General features: G+C 35.4%; 1 protein-coding gene across 1 annotated transcript in view; it reads left to right on the forward strand.

Moving 5' to 3' along the window:
- The window catches only part of hdac4 (histone deacetylase 4), a 261791-nt gene that overhangs the window by 213379 nt on the left and 31114 nt on the right, over positions 1 to 17298 (forward strand). The window contains exons 20-23 of the mRNA XM_016554337.1: positions 27 to 82; positions 2355 to 2442; positions 4306 to 4425; positions 6770 to 6867. Coding sequence (XP_016409823.1) covers positions 27 to 82; positions 2355 to 2442; positions 4306 to 4425; positions 6770 to 6867 — 362 coding nt within the window. The remainder of the gene's footprint in view (positions 1 to 26; positions 83 to 2354; positions 2443 to 4305; positions 4426 to 6769; positions 6868 to 17298) is intronic.

Below are 17298 nucleotides of genomic sequence, written 5' to 3' on the forward strand. Positions count from 1 at the left end.
GTGTGTGTGTGTGTGTGTGTTCACAGAACGGCTTTGCTGTGGTACGACCTCCAGGACATCACGCTGAGGAGAGCACTCCCATGTACGTCCTTACTGTCTCTCTGTGATCTCAAAATAAACTCCACAGCTGATATCAGCATCACTTTAAACACACACAGGATCAGAAATCAGTGTGATACACACTATCCTCTCACATAAATGAATTCCAGCAGTGCAGTGGGCCGGCTGGGCTTCCAGCACTCACGCTGGCTTCAGTACAGTCATGCAAATTATCGGTGAGGTGAATACAGCACAGTAGGCCAGTTTTATTTGGAAGGACTAGCATGTGTTAGAAACTGCATGTTTTGTGAGTAAAGTAGAGTTTGGAGTGTCTTTTCTGTATCGAACAATGAAAGGGATTCCTATAGCTCGACTTTAGAGTTTTGATTCCCAGGGAACACACAACTAAAAAAAATACAAATAAAAAGCATATATTTAAATGTAAAATCAAATATATTTTTTTCAAAATGTGTTGAACTTATATCCATTTGATTATATACTGTATAATAAAAATTACAAATATGACTATTAAAAAATCTGGCACATGTTTGGTCACAGCCTTGTTACCACAAAATTGTCTCTATTCCAAATGAAAGAATCTTTTAAATGGTTACTTTTGAATAATTTGCTGAGAAACATTTCTCAATTTGTACACATTGTAATGCTGACTTCATTTGTCAACCTCGGCCATTCAACATTGTTACCCAAGTAATTGTAAGGAAAATTATTAAACAAATATTTTTTCTGGATGAATATGTTTATCAGTGCACTGAAAAACAAATTAATGTTGAAACAATTTTCACTCAGAAATTGCTAGAACACTTTCTAGAAAAGTTTAGAAAACAAATCATTCAGAATACTTTTTATGAATAATTTCTAGAAAACAAATAATTACAAAGAAATGGCAAGAATTATTGAATTAATTGTAAGAAAATAAATCATCAGACAAATACTTTTTCTGGATGAATATGTTTATCAGTGCACTGAAAACAATCATGTTGAAACAATCTTCACTCAGAAATTGCTTGAAAATGTCAAATAATTACAAAGAAATGATAAGTATTACTGACAAACTATTACTGACATTATATAGTGAAATTATTTTCTTGTAAAGCATTTCATTTTTGTTTTATTTATACCTTATATAAATATTTAAAAATATAAATAAAAGTTTTACAGAACAAGTTTTTTTAAAGTGTAACAACAAATCAACTTTATATGTATATAGAGAGAGAGAGATGGATGGATGGATGGATGGATGGATAGATAGATAGATAGATAGATAGATAGATAGATGGATGATGGAGAGATAGATGGATAGATAGAGGATGGATGGATGGATGATGGAGAGATAGATGGATAGATAGAGGAAAGATGGATGGATGGATGGAGAGATAGATTGATTGATTGATTGATGGATGGATGGATGGATGGATGGATGGATGGATGATGGAGAGATAGATGGATGGATAGAGGAAAGATGGATGGATGGAGAGATAGATAGATAGATAGATAGATAGATAGATGTTTAGTTTATATTACTAGAAAACAATAATAACAAAAAAAATAAAGGTTTTAAACTGTATTTAGACATGTGGTAACAGAGTTGCAAATATTGACCATTAGTTGACCTCAATTTTGTCAATCAACATTTTCTGGTGGTTAAGCACTTCTTTTTACGGACCAAATGCTGAAACATAAAAAAAACTGATTTCATAATTGATTTTGTAAGAGTTTGAGACCCTCTCTGTATTTGTAGCATTTGTTGCTGATCTGGAAGCATTTTCTTGCACGCTTCAGACTCTGTGTCTGAGCTGTTTGGGTACACGGCGTCCTCAATGCTCAGTTCGGCAACTTGGATGCAATTTTATTTATCTTAAAGCTTGATGGTTTATCCAAATTGATGTCAGGTATCGTTAACAGGGGACTAAATTCCCTCGAATTGCCGAGCTTTGCCGCTCCTCCCATCTTTATTCCCAGTGCGTCTCCCTCATTACGGAAAGGTTAAAGTAAACGAGTGTTCCTCAGTCTCTATGGTGAAAGGTTAAATAAAAGGACTGTTCCGTGGATGGCGTGTTTGGGGAGCAGACTGAGGTTTGGTGCCAGGCCCTGTTCTTGCGCTCTGATGTCAAGCCAGGACGCAGTGGGTGAATAGTGTCATTAGTGAAATGAGACAATCCATCAGGCCAGGAGGTCCAGTTCACAAACGCACACGATCAGGCCCTCCACAATAGATCACACACCAGCTGACTGCCCCACTTCTGTGTTCTCTCTCACAAGCTGTTTTCTGCTTTTGTTTTTGACACAAATAACAGGGGATTTTGCTATTTCAACTCGGTCGCCATTGCAGCCAAACTCCTGCAGCAGAGACTCAACGTCAGTAAGATTCTCATTGTGGACTGGGTAAGTTCACACTCAATCAGTTCATATTTTCTCTATTAATAAATGTCCCCTTTCCTATTTCTGTGCCACTGAGTTACCAAATGATCTCATTTTCAAACAGTGACATTGGTGCATAATATAACAATAGAGAAAATCGCAAACATCATTTGCAATTCTTTTAACTGTTTTTCTAACTCTTTAATTCTTTTGTCACAGTTTAATATTTTTGTTTTCTGCTGTGTGAGTGAAAAAAAAAATATTAATTTTAATATTTTCACAATTTAATTTATATTATATATAAATATATTTAATATATAAACGTAACATATTTTTCCTAAATATATACATGCATGGGTGTGTATTTATATATACATAATAAATCTACACAGTACACACACATACTATGTAAACAAAAACTTATTTTGGATGTGATTAATTGTGATTAATTGTTTGACAGCACTAATATATATATTTTATATACTGTAGCGATACAATGGTATAGTAAAATATTAATGTTTAATAAAAATCATAAATAAATCATAATCATTCATCATAAATTTAATATTTATAAAACACCAGGAAAATACATATGTTAAAATATTTTGCACTGTTATATTAGCATTATAAATATATAATTTACAAAACTTTAAATGTATTAAATATATTAAAAATATTAATGTATTTATTTGCTGCCTCCGAAAGCGCTAAAATGCTGTCTTCGGAGGCAGCATTCCAAGGCAGGAAGGCATCAAGGAATGTCTGAATCCAAATTCTGCTTCACTTCCTGTCTCCGGAGGTACCTTCTTCTGATCAAATTTTGAAGGCAGCATAGATGTATCCTTCGCTGCCTTTGATATCCCACAATCCTGTGCATTCCAATCCCTCGACGGCTGAGCTAAAAAATAAAGATGGCGTCTGAAAGTTGCGTTTGGTGGTCAGTTTGTGTGTAAATGTATATTTCTGACTAACGTTTTGCACTTTTGATGTTATTTCTAGCGAGAAATCAGTATTATAGTCATTAAATATTCGTTTAGTTATCAAAACTCGTTCTATTTTGTTGTAGATCATTAAACCGTTATGCTGCCTCAGAAGCCTGTCCGAAATCAGTTTCATGAGGTGCCTTCGTGCAAAAAACGCTGCCTGCAAAGTCAGCTGCCTAGGCTTTCGGACGCAGCCATTATTAAAAACTAATTCATTATTGAAAATGAAACATGTTTCATTTAGAATATTACTTAAGTCATAAAATATTAATTTTTTAAATTTCATAAATTTATTATTTTTAAAGGATGTATAAAATATTATTTAAAAAAATATTACACTAGTTATATTAGAATATGGTTGTATTAGCACTGGTTATGTTAGCATTACAAATATTTAATGTATTACATTTTAAAGTGCATCAATTTATTTTTTACTAACTTATTCTTTTTGTAAATGAAATATTAAAATAAAAATGTAAGCAATAAAATAGTTTATGGCATGTGGGACGTGTCCGTCTGATCCTGGGCCAGCGGTAGTCTGAACGGGGTCACATGCGCAGGGCTCTGCTGGGGTCATTAGGGTTTCTGGATGCCTTGTAAATGGCTTTCATTTCCTCCTGTCTGTCACACGGCTCTTCTGACAGACCTGCCGTATGCGGGGAAGCTGACCGTGACGTGTAGTGGCAGACATGAAAAGAAATGAACAAAAGAATACAGCTCTCTTAAAAGGCCCTCCTGCATCTCAGACGACTCGGAATAGATTTTTACACGCTTTTCATTCCAATGCGAGTGACGACATGTCTTTTTACAGCATATGACTTTTACATTGTTTAACCAAATATTGTTGTTTTGGTCACTAGAACAAACAGATGACATATGAATTGTATGCACTGTTGTGTTTTAGGATGTTCACCATGGAAATGGGACTCAACAGGCCTTCTACAGTGACCCTAATGTCCTGTATGTGTCTCTCCATCGCTACGATGATGGGAACTTCTTCCCTGGCAGCGGAGCCCCTGATGAGGTGGCTTTCATGAACATTTTGACAGGATTTGATATGCAGCTACTATTCAAAAGTTTAGGGGCGGTAGGGTTTTGGAAAGAAGACTCTTATTATCACCAAGGCTGCATTTATTTGATCAAAAATACAGTCAAAACGGGAATAATTTTGAAATATTTTTACAATTTAAAATAATCATTTTCTATTTGAATATATATTAAAGTGTAATTTATTCCTGTGATGTAAAACTGAATTTTCAGCAGCATTAATCCAGTTTTCAGTGTCACATGATCCTTCAGAAATCATTCTTATATGCTGAATTGATGCTCAGAAACATTTCTTATTATTATCAATGTGGAAAACGGTTGTGCTACTTAATATTTTTGTGCAAAGTGTGATTCGTTTTTGTTTTCTTCAGGATTCATTGATGAATACAAAAAAAAGCTTTAATTTTAAATGGAAATAAAAATCTTTGTTAATAATGTGCAGGAGAAGTTTTTACTGTCACTTTTGATCAATTTAATGATAAATAAAATTATTATTCTTTCTCAGTGATCCCAAACTTTTGAATGGTACTGTGTATCACACTATTTATGTATTTGCTTTGAAACATCTGAAAATATTACTTTTTCCCAATTTCTTTTGTTTATAATTGTTTTCAGTAAGAGGAACCAAAATTTATACCAGACAGCCATTGTTGCCATGTAAATTATAAATGCAAGAAATACAACAATATTTACATATGCATGTAATACCAGTATTTTGACACAAAAGTCTGAGACTACTTTGAAAATCTGAAATCCAAGATCAGATTTAAACTTGAAAATAAACACAGTTTTGGGGTGTTGAGAAATGTAAAACTAAGAAAAATTGGTAAAACCTAAAGACAAAATGTTTAATATTTTGCACTATTTCTGCGATTTCAGATTTTTTCTGCACTATTTCAGTCGTTTGTTCTTTCTTCCATTAACAATTGTCAGGATTTATACAAGATTTTTACTTGAATTGGTATGCTTGTGATTTTCTTTTAATTAAAAGATTCAAACTAAAAGCATTTTCACTGGTGGTCCAAGACTTTTGGACCTCACGGTATATTCTGAATATCTCATATATCTCACATCAACCTGACATGAGCAGCGCAAAAGACAGTAGTGTTCTTCTTTTCCCTCTTTATTTGACTCCAATTTCTCTCAGTTATAATTAATGCTCATTATCATTAATCTGGTAAGTCAGCTCCTGCCTCTGCACTAATGAGGGGATTGAAATTTAATTGACTCCGTTGTAGCCCTAAATTCTGCTATTTGTCAAAGTCCATTTGGCTTTCAAATAAAACCTCATTACAGTTACACTCTGGTCATAATTGTTGGGATTTGTCCTTTATTGGCTCTGTGATATCAGCCTTAATTTAGCGGTTTCTCTGGGGATGTTTGAATGTGCATGATTCATAATACCTGCTCATCTGCTCCAGTAAGAGCTTTTTTGGGAATTAGAGGGAGTTTACTAAACCGCACATTTACAGTGCTGTGAAAAGTTTTTTGCCCCCTTCCTGTTTTTAATTTTTTTGCATATTTGTCACACTTAAAAGATTCAGATCATCAAACAAATTTTAATATTACACAAAGATAATGCAAGTAAATACAAATGCAATGTTTAAATGATTTCATTTATTAAGGGAAAAAAGCTGTCCAAACCTACCTGACCCTATGTGAAAAATTAATTGCCCCCTTCTGTTAAATCATGAAAGAACTGTGATTTTTCTCAAACTTTGGGACTCCAGCGAACCACGGTCAGAGTCATTATCCACAAATGGAGAAAACTTGGAACAGTGGTGAACCTTCACAGGAGTGGCCGGCCTACAAAAATTACTCCAAGAGCGCAACGACGACTCATCCAGGAGGTCATAAACAAAGTCCGGACTTAAATGCGATTGAGATGCTGTGACATGACCTGAAACAGTCCATTCATGCTCGAAAACCCTCCAATGTGGCTGAATTAAAACAATTCTGCAAAGAAGAGTGGGCCAAAATTCCTCCACAGCGATGTGAAAGACTCATTGCCAGTTATCGCAAACGCTTGATTGCAGTTGTTGCTGCAAAGGGTAGCACAACCTGTTATTAGATTTAGGGGGCAATTACTTTTTCATGTAGTGCCAGGCAGGTTTGGACAGCTTTTTTCCCTTAATAAATGAAATCATCGTTTAAAAACTGCATTTTGTATTTACTTGCATTATCTTTGTGTAATATGAAAATTTGTTTAATGATCTGAATCTTTTAAGAGTGACAAATATGCAAAAAAAAACAAGAAAAAAACAGGAAGGGGGCAAAAACCTTTTCATGGCACTGTAATTGAATTGTATTTGTGTCTGTAGGTGGGCATCGGGCCAGGCATGGGCTTTAACGTGAACATGGCCTTCACCGGAGGTCTGGAGCCGCCCATGGGAGACGCAGACTATCTGGCAGCATTCAGGTAACACCGTCACCCATATATACATTTTACACCAAAATGACAGACGGTCTATATAACCTTCACATAGCATATTATGGTCTTTGTTTACATATATAATGCAGCTCAGCATCTTTTTGCCATCATGAGCTGACAGTATTTGCCATCATGCCATTATGAGTTTTTGTACTAGAAATCAAGTCAATAGACTTAAAACTCTTTAATACTAGGGCTGGGCAAAAAAAATTTTTTTTTAATTAATCGTTTTTTTAAATGACGTCGATTCGATATCGATTCTCAAAAGCCGCGAATCGATTTTTTCCGGTATTTATTTCAGCACACATTTAAAACAAGATCTGATTAACGTGAATCTTATAATTAGTCTTCTCCACTAGATGTCACCCTTATTTACCTTGCGCGATGTTACAACATAAAGCCTGTCATTCATTTAGCGCTTATCATGGCCATACGCGTGATTCGCAATGCTCAGGTGAAATGCTATAGTAATAGCCTACTATTAATATGCGGAAGCATTTGATATCACGCATAAGGCGCCATGATTTCCGCAATGAATGAATGGCGGATGGTGCGGCGCACTGTTTTGTTTACTACACACATACTAAAGCCCGGATGACGCTCGCGGTGTTTTCACCGTCTCACTATATGATGATATGAACACGAATGTCATTCCAGCTGCTCTGAGAGTCACTTCATTAGCATTTACCGTTTCATTTGAGAAAACTACCGTCATATCACATACACAGCAGCTGGAAGTTCTTCACAGCAACACGTCAAAATAAAAGTTTAGTTTAACGTTAAGAAACTGTCAGAATATATTATCATATCACATACACAGCAGCTGGAAGTTCTTCACAGCAACCCGTCAAAATAAAAGTTTCGTTTAACGTTAAGAAACTGTCACAATATATTACTATTTAGCAGTCTTAAGACTCAATGCTACTACTGCTAATAAATATGAATAAATCTTTATTTTTAAAGGAATAATCACATCTGTTTTCTTTTTCATTTTAACAGTAATCCTCTGTTGTGCAGCATTTTGTTTGCCAAAAAATAAAAGGGATTAATTTTCATTTGATTAGGATAAATTAAATTAATGTTTTATGCCTTCATCTTATTACCAGAAAAATTCATAACATTTTATAGGGCCTTTTTATTGTTTAAAAAAGGACCCTGTACAAAAAAAAGAATAGGGTTAAAATACAGGCATGTGGTTCTTAATTTCTTTTTATTAATTCACCATTTGTAAACTGATGTTTACTGTTCATTTTTTAGAAATATCAATAGCATTTGTATTAAAACTATATCCACTGAATGTAATCAAAAAATCGAGAATCGAATCGAATCGAATCGAATCGAGAGCTTGCGAATCGTCAAACACATACATACAAACAAAACAAATAAGTTCAGAAATTGTTACATGTAATAAAATGGAATGACACAGGGAAAAGTATTCAACACATGAAAAAAGGGAGGTGCAAAAAGGCATGGAAACCCAGTCAGTAATTAGAAAGCAATCCTGGCCTTTGTCAGTGGAAATTAATCTTAGCTGGTTCAGTTCCAACACGGATGATGAAGATAAAACGAGGATGGACATTTCAGCAAGACAATAATCCCAAACACAGCCAAGGAAACTCTCAACTGGTCTCAGAGAAAAAAAGTAAAGCTGCTAGAATGGCTCAGCCAATCACCTGACTTGAATCCAATAGAAAATCTTTGGATCGAGAATCGAATCGAATTGAATCGAATCGGTACATCTGAATCGATACCCAGCCCTTTTTAATACCTATAAGTAATTTTTGCTGTGTAGTTTTTATCCCATTATATCCTATTATCCCAGCCCTCAGATACTGATGTTAGTTGTTCCTGGTTTGAGACCAGCATGTTTTAGTGACCGGTTCAGAATCCATGTTTCCCACCCAGAATTGCATTTTATTTGGAAATGTGCAGAATGGATCCAAGTTGGGCAGTGACACCATATTGATGAAAGAATCAGTAGACCCTTTAACTGACTAATCGGTAAACACTCTTAACTAACACAGAGTGATATGTGCCTTACAGTGTTTATGTATTTATCTCAGTGTATAGTTATTTACTCGCTCAGCCTATTTATATTACCAGCAGCTGCAGTCAGGTATTTTATGTGGGCACATGTGGCAGAGAGTGGCCTGTTTAGGGCTGAATTTATTGCAAGGCCAATGTGCTTTTATTGGATGGGCAACCCCAATGACCTCACAGCCAGTAGAAGTACTGTATTTCACCACAGTGTGTGACTCAAAAAAGGATGTGATGATTGACTAACTGACTCTTGAAAGCTGCATGGAAAACACTCCAGTTTGATGAGTTGGATCAATGAACTTTTTCTTTTTCAGCCTGACATATATTGATAGGAAGGACATTAAAAAAACTATTTCAAAGAGAAGCAAAGGCTCTGTTCCAAAACCTAGCGAGCCTACATAGGCAACTGCTTCTAAAGTGAAACCTCATAAATGACCGATTATGAAAAGATTTTGGTGTTCATTGAATTTTATTCATTTTTGCTTATTTTGCTGATGCATTATAAGATTGTTTGTGTTTATGTGGAAGAATGGGCCAAAATCACAGCTGAGCAATGCATGCGACTAGTTTCTCCAAATAGGAGGTGTCTTGAAGCTGTCATTAACAACAAAGGCTTTTGTACGAAGTGTTAAATACATTTCAATGAGCGTGTTCAATACTTTTTCCCTGGGTCAATCCATTTTATTACACAGAACATAATTTCTGAACTTATTTGTTTTGTTTTCTTTCTATGAATGGATTACTTGGGTTGTCACCGACATCTGGTGAAAATTTCATGTCAATAGCACCTTTAGAAATATATTTACTGAGAAAAATGGTGACGTGTTCACCATTTTGTGACGTGTTCATGGAAGCATGATGGCGCTGACGGTGATGGCTGCCTCCGTGGCGTGCTCCGCAGTTGTTTTTATGTTTTTGTTAGTTTGTCCTGTCTTTAGTTATATCCCTGCAATCAGTTTCACCGGAGACGATTTGCTGGACATTCGGCAGTACACACCACCCGATATTTCACCGGTTTTCGATTAAAACATACCTGGCAATAAAGCTCATTCTGATTCTGATTCTGGTGTTCAATACTTATTTTACCCACTGTGTATGTGTATATACAGTATATATATATATATATATATATATATATTGCAGGTATTGAAAAAAATGCTAATTTTTAATTGATCTAATACATTTTATTGATACTTTATGGTATTAATTGAATTATATTTATTTTTAGCATTTAGTTATTTATACTGAGCTTTTCGCAATGCATTAATTGAAAATTTTATATTTTTAATTAGATTTAACACATTTTAACAGCACTTTTTTGTATTTATTAAATTGTATTTTATTAAATTAATTAGTTATTTTTGATAAATTTTTTTTTAATAAATATTTATGGGTTTTTTTCAATTATTTATAATTTTATTACATTATATATTTATATTTGATTAATTATATTATTTTACTATATATTTTTTTACTCTAAACAAAAAACATTGTTTAGCATTGTCCGCCATCTTGGATTGTGTTTTCACTAAGCTTTTCACAGTGCATATATGGTATTATCTCATCCGTTAAGAATGCACATGATGCTGCCTTAAAATGTGGTCAAAAGAAGATATTTTTTAATTGTGCTGCATACTTTTTTGCTTTTGTGTCAGTTTCATGATCTTTTAAAATGAAAACTACAGAGGCAGAACCAAATAGAGCCAAACCAGCTCACTTGTTTAATATTGCTTATCTAACACCCATATGACAGCCAAACAGTGTGAAAAGCCCCATTTTCACAGGGATTTTCATGAACTGTAGGCAGTTGTTAGAGAATTGGTTGGAGAATGGGGTCTTGTAACAATTTGTATAAGCGCTGCTCATCCGTTGAACTGTCCCTTTTATCTGTAGCAGGGGCTGATGGGAGTCTTTGATGGTGAGCCAGTAAAGCTGAGCCCCATTAGCATTGGTGTTTGGGGCCATTAATAACCCCCTCCCTCACAGTGCGAGCGCACGGCCGATTCGAGACGCTCTTTGAAGAGGGGCCTCCGTGCCCAACGCGTTCAGGCTGCTTCGGCAGGTAGATGGCTAAAATATGGCCCACTGCAGGGCGATGATTAGACAGGATAGTCCTCGCTCATCCCTTTTTTCGAAAAAAACTGACCACCTCCTCTTCTTTGACCCAATCGGCCCGCTCTCAGTCTGTCCGACTGTTGTCGTAAATCTCTCCCCAACACGTCTTGGATAAATTCGCCTCACCTCCCTTCAGCGGCCCTTCCTCACACAGGGTCTAAGTGATGCCAGCTGAGTCCAACCCGTCTGCGCATCTGACCTCAGATCTCCCCCTGATCTCATCTGCATTAGCAGCCGTATTAAGATGCTCCGGTTTGGCTATTGAGAATCAGTCAGTTGGAAAAGCTTTTAAGCTTTGTAGTTTGATGCACTTCTTCCTTCGTAAAGACTGCAGGGATGTGACTCGCTTTCAGTAGCTTTACGTTTCCATATGACTCACAGACACGTGTGTTGCCAGCCGCTGTACTCATACCCTGGCAAACACCTTTACTCTACCGGTCCATTCATACTGATTCATCCATGGCTCGTCCCACCCAGAATGCTCTCATCCCCCTGTAGAGACGTCTCTGTTTCAGGGTAAACAAATCATTTGATAATTGCCGTGACAGATGTTGTCACTCACTTTTAGATTGCAAAGAGTCAAACTGCAATGCACATGATTTCTATTGAAAAAAACTGCGATATGATTTTAATTATTATTTGCAGTTATTTTAATTTCGAAAAATATGCAGGTCATACATCTATTATGCAGCTGAGACGATGGTATAGATTATCTGAGATAATTATCTTATCTTAATAGCAAAAAAAAATATCTTTGACATTTGTAAGTATAGTAAAAAGTTAAATTGTTCAAAATATATTACATAAAGCAGTTGTCACTCATTATTTCAAATGTGAAATCTAATATATTTTACAACAAATCTTTTTTACTGATTTAGTTTTATTTCATTTTTACAACTGGAAATGTTTAGGGGGGAAAAAGCTGCTAAATGACTAAAAGTAAATTTTATTGAGAAGTTGCTCGTTCAGTCATGTGTAATTATTATTATTGTAAAACAATCAACTAATAATAATAATAATTGTAAAACAATCTATATTGCTATTATTATAATAATTATTATAGTTTTTTTTGTTTGTTTTTTTACAATTCTATTGTGTGACCTTAAAATAAAGCAATAAACAAGTTTTAAAAAATGCTTTAATATAATACAGTAAATTGAAGAATTATTGAGTTTTGGATTGAATTGATTCTGTTGGAAATGCTGCTGCAGTTGTGGAATGACCCAAACCGTCTTGGTGTCAGCGTTTGCCTTCTACATGAGAGTAGCTGTGTAGCTCAGTATATATGTGTATCACTGTACTGTTTGAGTTACAGGGGCACCTGAGCTATTATTTTAATCAAATTACATGCAAATCTGCTCATGATTCATTCTGAGTCAAAGGAAACTCCATGTTAAGTGATTCAGAGTTGTGTTCATGGCAGCAGTTATCTGTGTGCTGTAGCAGTGTGCACCAGTGATCCACCCAGATGAGGGGATGCGCTCTGCGCTCTCTCTCTCTCTCTCTCTCTGTCTGTCTGTCTGTCTCTCACTCTTTCATGCTTTCTGTCATCAGCTACTCTGCACCAACATTTCTCAGTGTTTGATTTAATGATCCCTCGAGACTGAGAAGGGAGAACACAACACTTCATATATTTCTGTCTACTGCCTTCCTGCTCACACCTTTCTTTCTTTCTTTCTTTTTTTTATTTGTTATTTTTCGTCTTTTTCCATATTTTTTGTTTTTGTCTTCATTTATTTTTCTTGTTATCTTCTTTTATTTTATTTGTTAATCATTTCATTCTTTGTCTGTTTTTCTTTTTTTTTTCTTCTTTTATTATTCTGTTTGTTTGTCCTGTCTATCTTAGTCTGTTTTTGTTTTTGTTTGTTCATTTGTTCTTTATCTATTATTTGATTATTTATATTCTGTCTTTTGTTTGTATGTTTGTTCATTCCGTATTTTTGTTTAATTATTTTTGTCTTTTGATTGTTTGTTCTTTTTGTTATTTGTTTTTGTCTGTCTTTTGTTTGATTGTTTCTTCAGTATCTCTTCTTTGATTGTTTGTTCTTTTGCTTTTTTGTTTATTTGTTTGTTCTATTTGTTTGTTCTCATTCTTTTGATTATTTTACTTTTTTGCTTTGTTCTTTCATTTGTTTTTGTTCTTTCTATATTTTTCTCTTTTTCTATTGTTCTTTTTGTGTGATTTGTTGTCTTTATTTTGTTTATTTGTTCCTTCGATATCTTTCTTTAAATTGCTTGCTTGTTTGTTCTTTATTTTTTTCATTATTTGTTTATTGTCTTCATTTTGTTTGTTCCTTCTGTATCTTTCTTTCTGTCTTGTTTTCCTTCTTTCTTCTCACTTATCACTTTCCCTCTTAATGCATGCCTCTTTCTTGTTCACCCTAGTTTTTTCCCTCCTCTCTCTCTCTCTTTCCCCCCTTCTCTCCCTCCGCTCGCCGTGTTTCCTCCTCAGTGATGTTTTGTGGGCCTCTCGAGACAATGCATGCCTTACGGGCAGCACCTTCTTATTTAGACCCAGCCAGTGCCACGTTGCATTTGCAGGGGATCAACCCTAGGATGAAGAAAGGAGGGAGAAAAAAGATAAGAAAATTGGCTCTAATGAAAACCAGAAGCCCAGGCACTCTTACCATGAACTTGGAAACAGAAAGGAAGAATTGAAGTTAATTCAAACCAGCTCTTTGCAATGCCAGATGACAAGGCTTTGAAGTGCCCCCCTCCCCGCCGCCTTTACTCTTTGCGTTCTCGCTTTTTTTTTTCTTTTTTTTTCGTTAGACGGGGGAGCGATTGGAAAAGCCTTTGAGACTGATGGATAGCCATGTCTAGCGTTAACCCTTCAGTGGCCATTTTTTGGTTTTACAAGTGCAGGATCTTCTGCTCCAAAGCGCTCTTGGCATGTTCCAGCTCTGGGATTTGGTGGACCCGTGAGGTGGGATCGGTTTTCGAGAGCCTCGTGGTTCCAGTCCATGTAATTTGTCTCAGTCCATTGCAAGGAAATTTGCCCAGGCTAATACTAATTACCAGTCATAAATCCTTGCCTCATCTTGCACGTCATGGTTGAGTCTTCCTCATCTGCGGATCCGTTTTCTGGGTGCCCCCCTGGCAAACATGACAGAAAGTTTCCCTGAATAAGCTTTTGGACAAGGATTCAGAGTTTGGGGTGGAGCGGATGAGCATCTAGAGACATGGTGGTCGCCGTTTGTCTTGTTCGTGCCATGAGAGGAAGACGTTTCCAGAGTGTTTGTGTGAGAGACAGAAAGAAAAAGCATTTACAACATTGTATATCCCAGACACGCGGTCCTGTGCTCTCATGCCAAGCTCCGCTGTCTTCCCACCAACCCCACAGCGAGGCAGATGGGCTGCCACTGGGGAGAAGAGGAGGAGGAGGATGATGAAGACCTTCTCACGCTCTGTAGCTTCATGTTCCTGAGACTCCAAGCCTGTTTTCACACTTGCTTTGATTGTTTGGTCCGAACCACAGTTTGACAAATTGTGAACCGTCTTGGAGTTCACATGAATCGAACTTTGATTGTTTGTTTATGTCTGTCTTTCTTTTGCTTGTTTGTTTGTCCTTTCTTCTTACTTTTTTTTTGTTCTTACTTCCATTTTTCATTCCTTCCTTTGTTTCATGTCTCTTTGTTTACTCATTTTGTCTGTTTGTTTGTAGTTTTTCTTTCTTTCTTTCTTTTTCTTTCTTTCTTTCTTCTGCAAGTTATTCTTGATTACTCTCACACAAATTGCAAGTTCATATGAATCAATCTTTCAAACCATCTCAGGTGCAGTTCCTTGTTGCGCATCATAGTTCAAAAAGATTTAACATCGTTAAATGCAACTTTTTATCTCACAATTCTGACTTTTTTCTCACAATTGCAAATTTATTTCTCACAATTTAGACTTCAGAATTGTGAGTTTATATCTCGCAGTTTTTAGTTTATATCTAATAATTTAGATTTTTTTTTCCTCAGAATTGTGACTTTCTCACAGTTGCGAGTTCATAGGCTTTTTCTCGTAATTTTGATTTTATAAATATCAAGATTTCAACTGTGCAATTGTGAGTTTATATGTAGAAATTGGAGAGACAATTCAATTCAAAATAGTTGCAATTCTGAAAAAAAAAGTCAGAATTATGAGATGTTACCTCACAATTGCAAGTTTATGTCAAAATTGCGAGAAAAATGTCAGAATTGTGAAATAAAATTAAAAAATGCAAAAACCTTTTGCAGAATTATGAGATGTTACCTCACAATTGCAAGTTTATATGTTAAAATTGCGAGAAAAATGGCAGAATTGTGAGATTTAAAAAAAAATGCAATAACCTTTTATTTTTTTATTCCTTTGTGAAACAGAATTCCGTAATATACTGTATATATCAAAAACTAAATTATCAAAATTACTCACTGAAATGAACAAACATCTTTTAACACAATATGTACTCAGTTCACTAAAACAGTGTGACTAGAAATGGTTTGTTTTACATTGACATGGTTGGTAGATTTTTTAAATTGATACAAGAAACCAACATTTTTGTGAATCGTCCAAGGCGCCATGATTAGCAGCCAATGCTGATCATCTCAAATTGGCTAAAAAATTGACCTGGCTAATATTTAGTCTTGTCTGTTTTGAATTACTTGTCATATCTGCTTGCAAATTAAAAAAAAAAAAAAAGTATGTTAGAGCATAACTTTGAGTATTTGTCCTCCTGTTTCGCCCTTGAAATTCAGCTGCAGTGATAGTGAGAGAATCCAGATATTTGCTTTCTTTCAATTATGTCATTAGTGAATCTAGAGCCCAAACCGCAGTCCGCAGAGATCCTCTCTGTGAGTTGTCATTTACTGATCTGACTGTCAGGCGGATGATCCGCTGAATCTGAAGGGGCCCCTGCATGCGAGTTCTGGGGGAATGTGATACTGTGTTCAGGTGCGGCGTGTGAGGCCATGAACATTTCCCAGCAGCCCTCTCTGTGCAGAGTGAGCTCATGACTGATGAGAGGAGCAGCGTATGATGCATGCTTAGTGTTTGTGAAGGACTCCACTCGCTGTCTTTATGGACAGGCTTTCAACGGTCATGGAAAAATATGGAAATATTAGGGAATTGTAAAGTGGTGTTTTTCACCATCTTTATTGTTTAAAATAGATATATATATAAAAAAAAAATATATATATATATATATATATATTAGTGCTGCAATTCTGAAAAAAAAAGTCAGAATTATGAGATGTTACCTCACAATTGCAAGTTTATGTCAAAATTGCGAGAAAAATGTCAGAATTGTGAAATAAAATTAAAAAATGCAAAAACCTTTTGCAGAATTATGAGATGTTACCTCACAATTGCAAGTTTATATGTTAAAATTGCGAGAAAAATGGCAGAATTGTGAGATTTAAAAAAAAATGCAATAACCTTTTATTTTTTTATTCCTTTGTGAAACAGAATTCCGTAATATACTGTATATATCAAAAACTAAATTATCAAAATTACTCACTGAAATGAACAAACATCTTTTAACACAATATGTACTCAGTTCACTAAAACAGTGTGACTAGAAATGGTTTATTTTACATTGACATGGTTGGTAGATTTTTTAAATTGATACAAGAAACCAACATTTTTGTGAATCGTCCAAGGCGCCATGATTAGCAGCCAATGCTGATCATCTCAAATTGGCTAAAAAATTGACCTGGCTAATATTTAGTCTTGTCTGTTTTAAATTACTTGTCATATCTGCTTGCAAATTAAAAAAAAAAAAAAAGTATGTTAGAGCATAACTTTGAGTATTTGTCCTCCTGTTTCGCCCTTGAAATTCAGCTGCAGTGATAGTGAGAGAATCCAGATATTTGCTTTCTTTCAATTATGTCATTAGTGGATGTAGAGCCCAAACCGCAGTCCGCAGAGATCCTCTCTGTGAGTTGTCATTTACTGATCTGACTGTCAGGCGGATGATCCGCTGAATCTGAAGGGGCCCCTGCATGCGAGTTCTGGGGGAATGTGATACTGTGTTCAGGTGCGGCGTGTGAGGCCATGAACATTTCCCAGCAGCCCTCTCTGTGCAGAGTGAGCTCATGACTGATGAGAGGAGCAGCGTATGATGCATGCTTAGTGTTTGTGAAGGACTCCACTCGCTGTCTTTATGGACAGGCTTTCAACGGTCATGGAAAAATATGGAAATATTAGGGAATTGTAAAGTGGTGTTTTTCACCATCTTTATTGTTTAAAATAGATATATATATAAAAAAAAAATATATATATATATATATATATATTAGTGCT

Source organism: Sinocyclocheilus rhinocerous, unplaced genomic scaffold (assembly GCF_001515625.1).
Source record: "Sinocyclocheilus rhinocerous isolate Xijiao unplaced genomic scaffold, SAMN03320098_v1.1 scaffold2541, whole genome shotgun sequence".
Lineage (NCBI taxonomy): Eukaryota > Metazoa > Chordata > Actinopteri > Cypriniformes > Cyprinidae > Sinocyclocheilus > Sinocyclocheilus rhinocerous.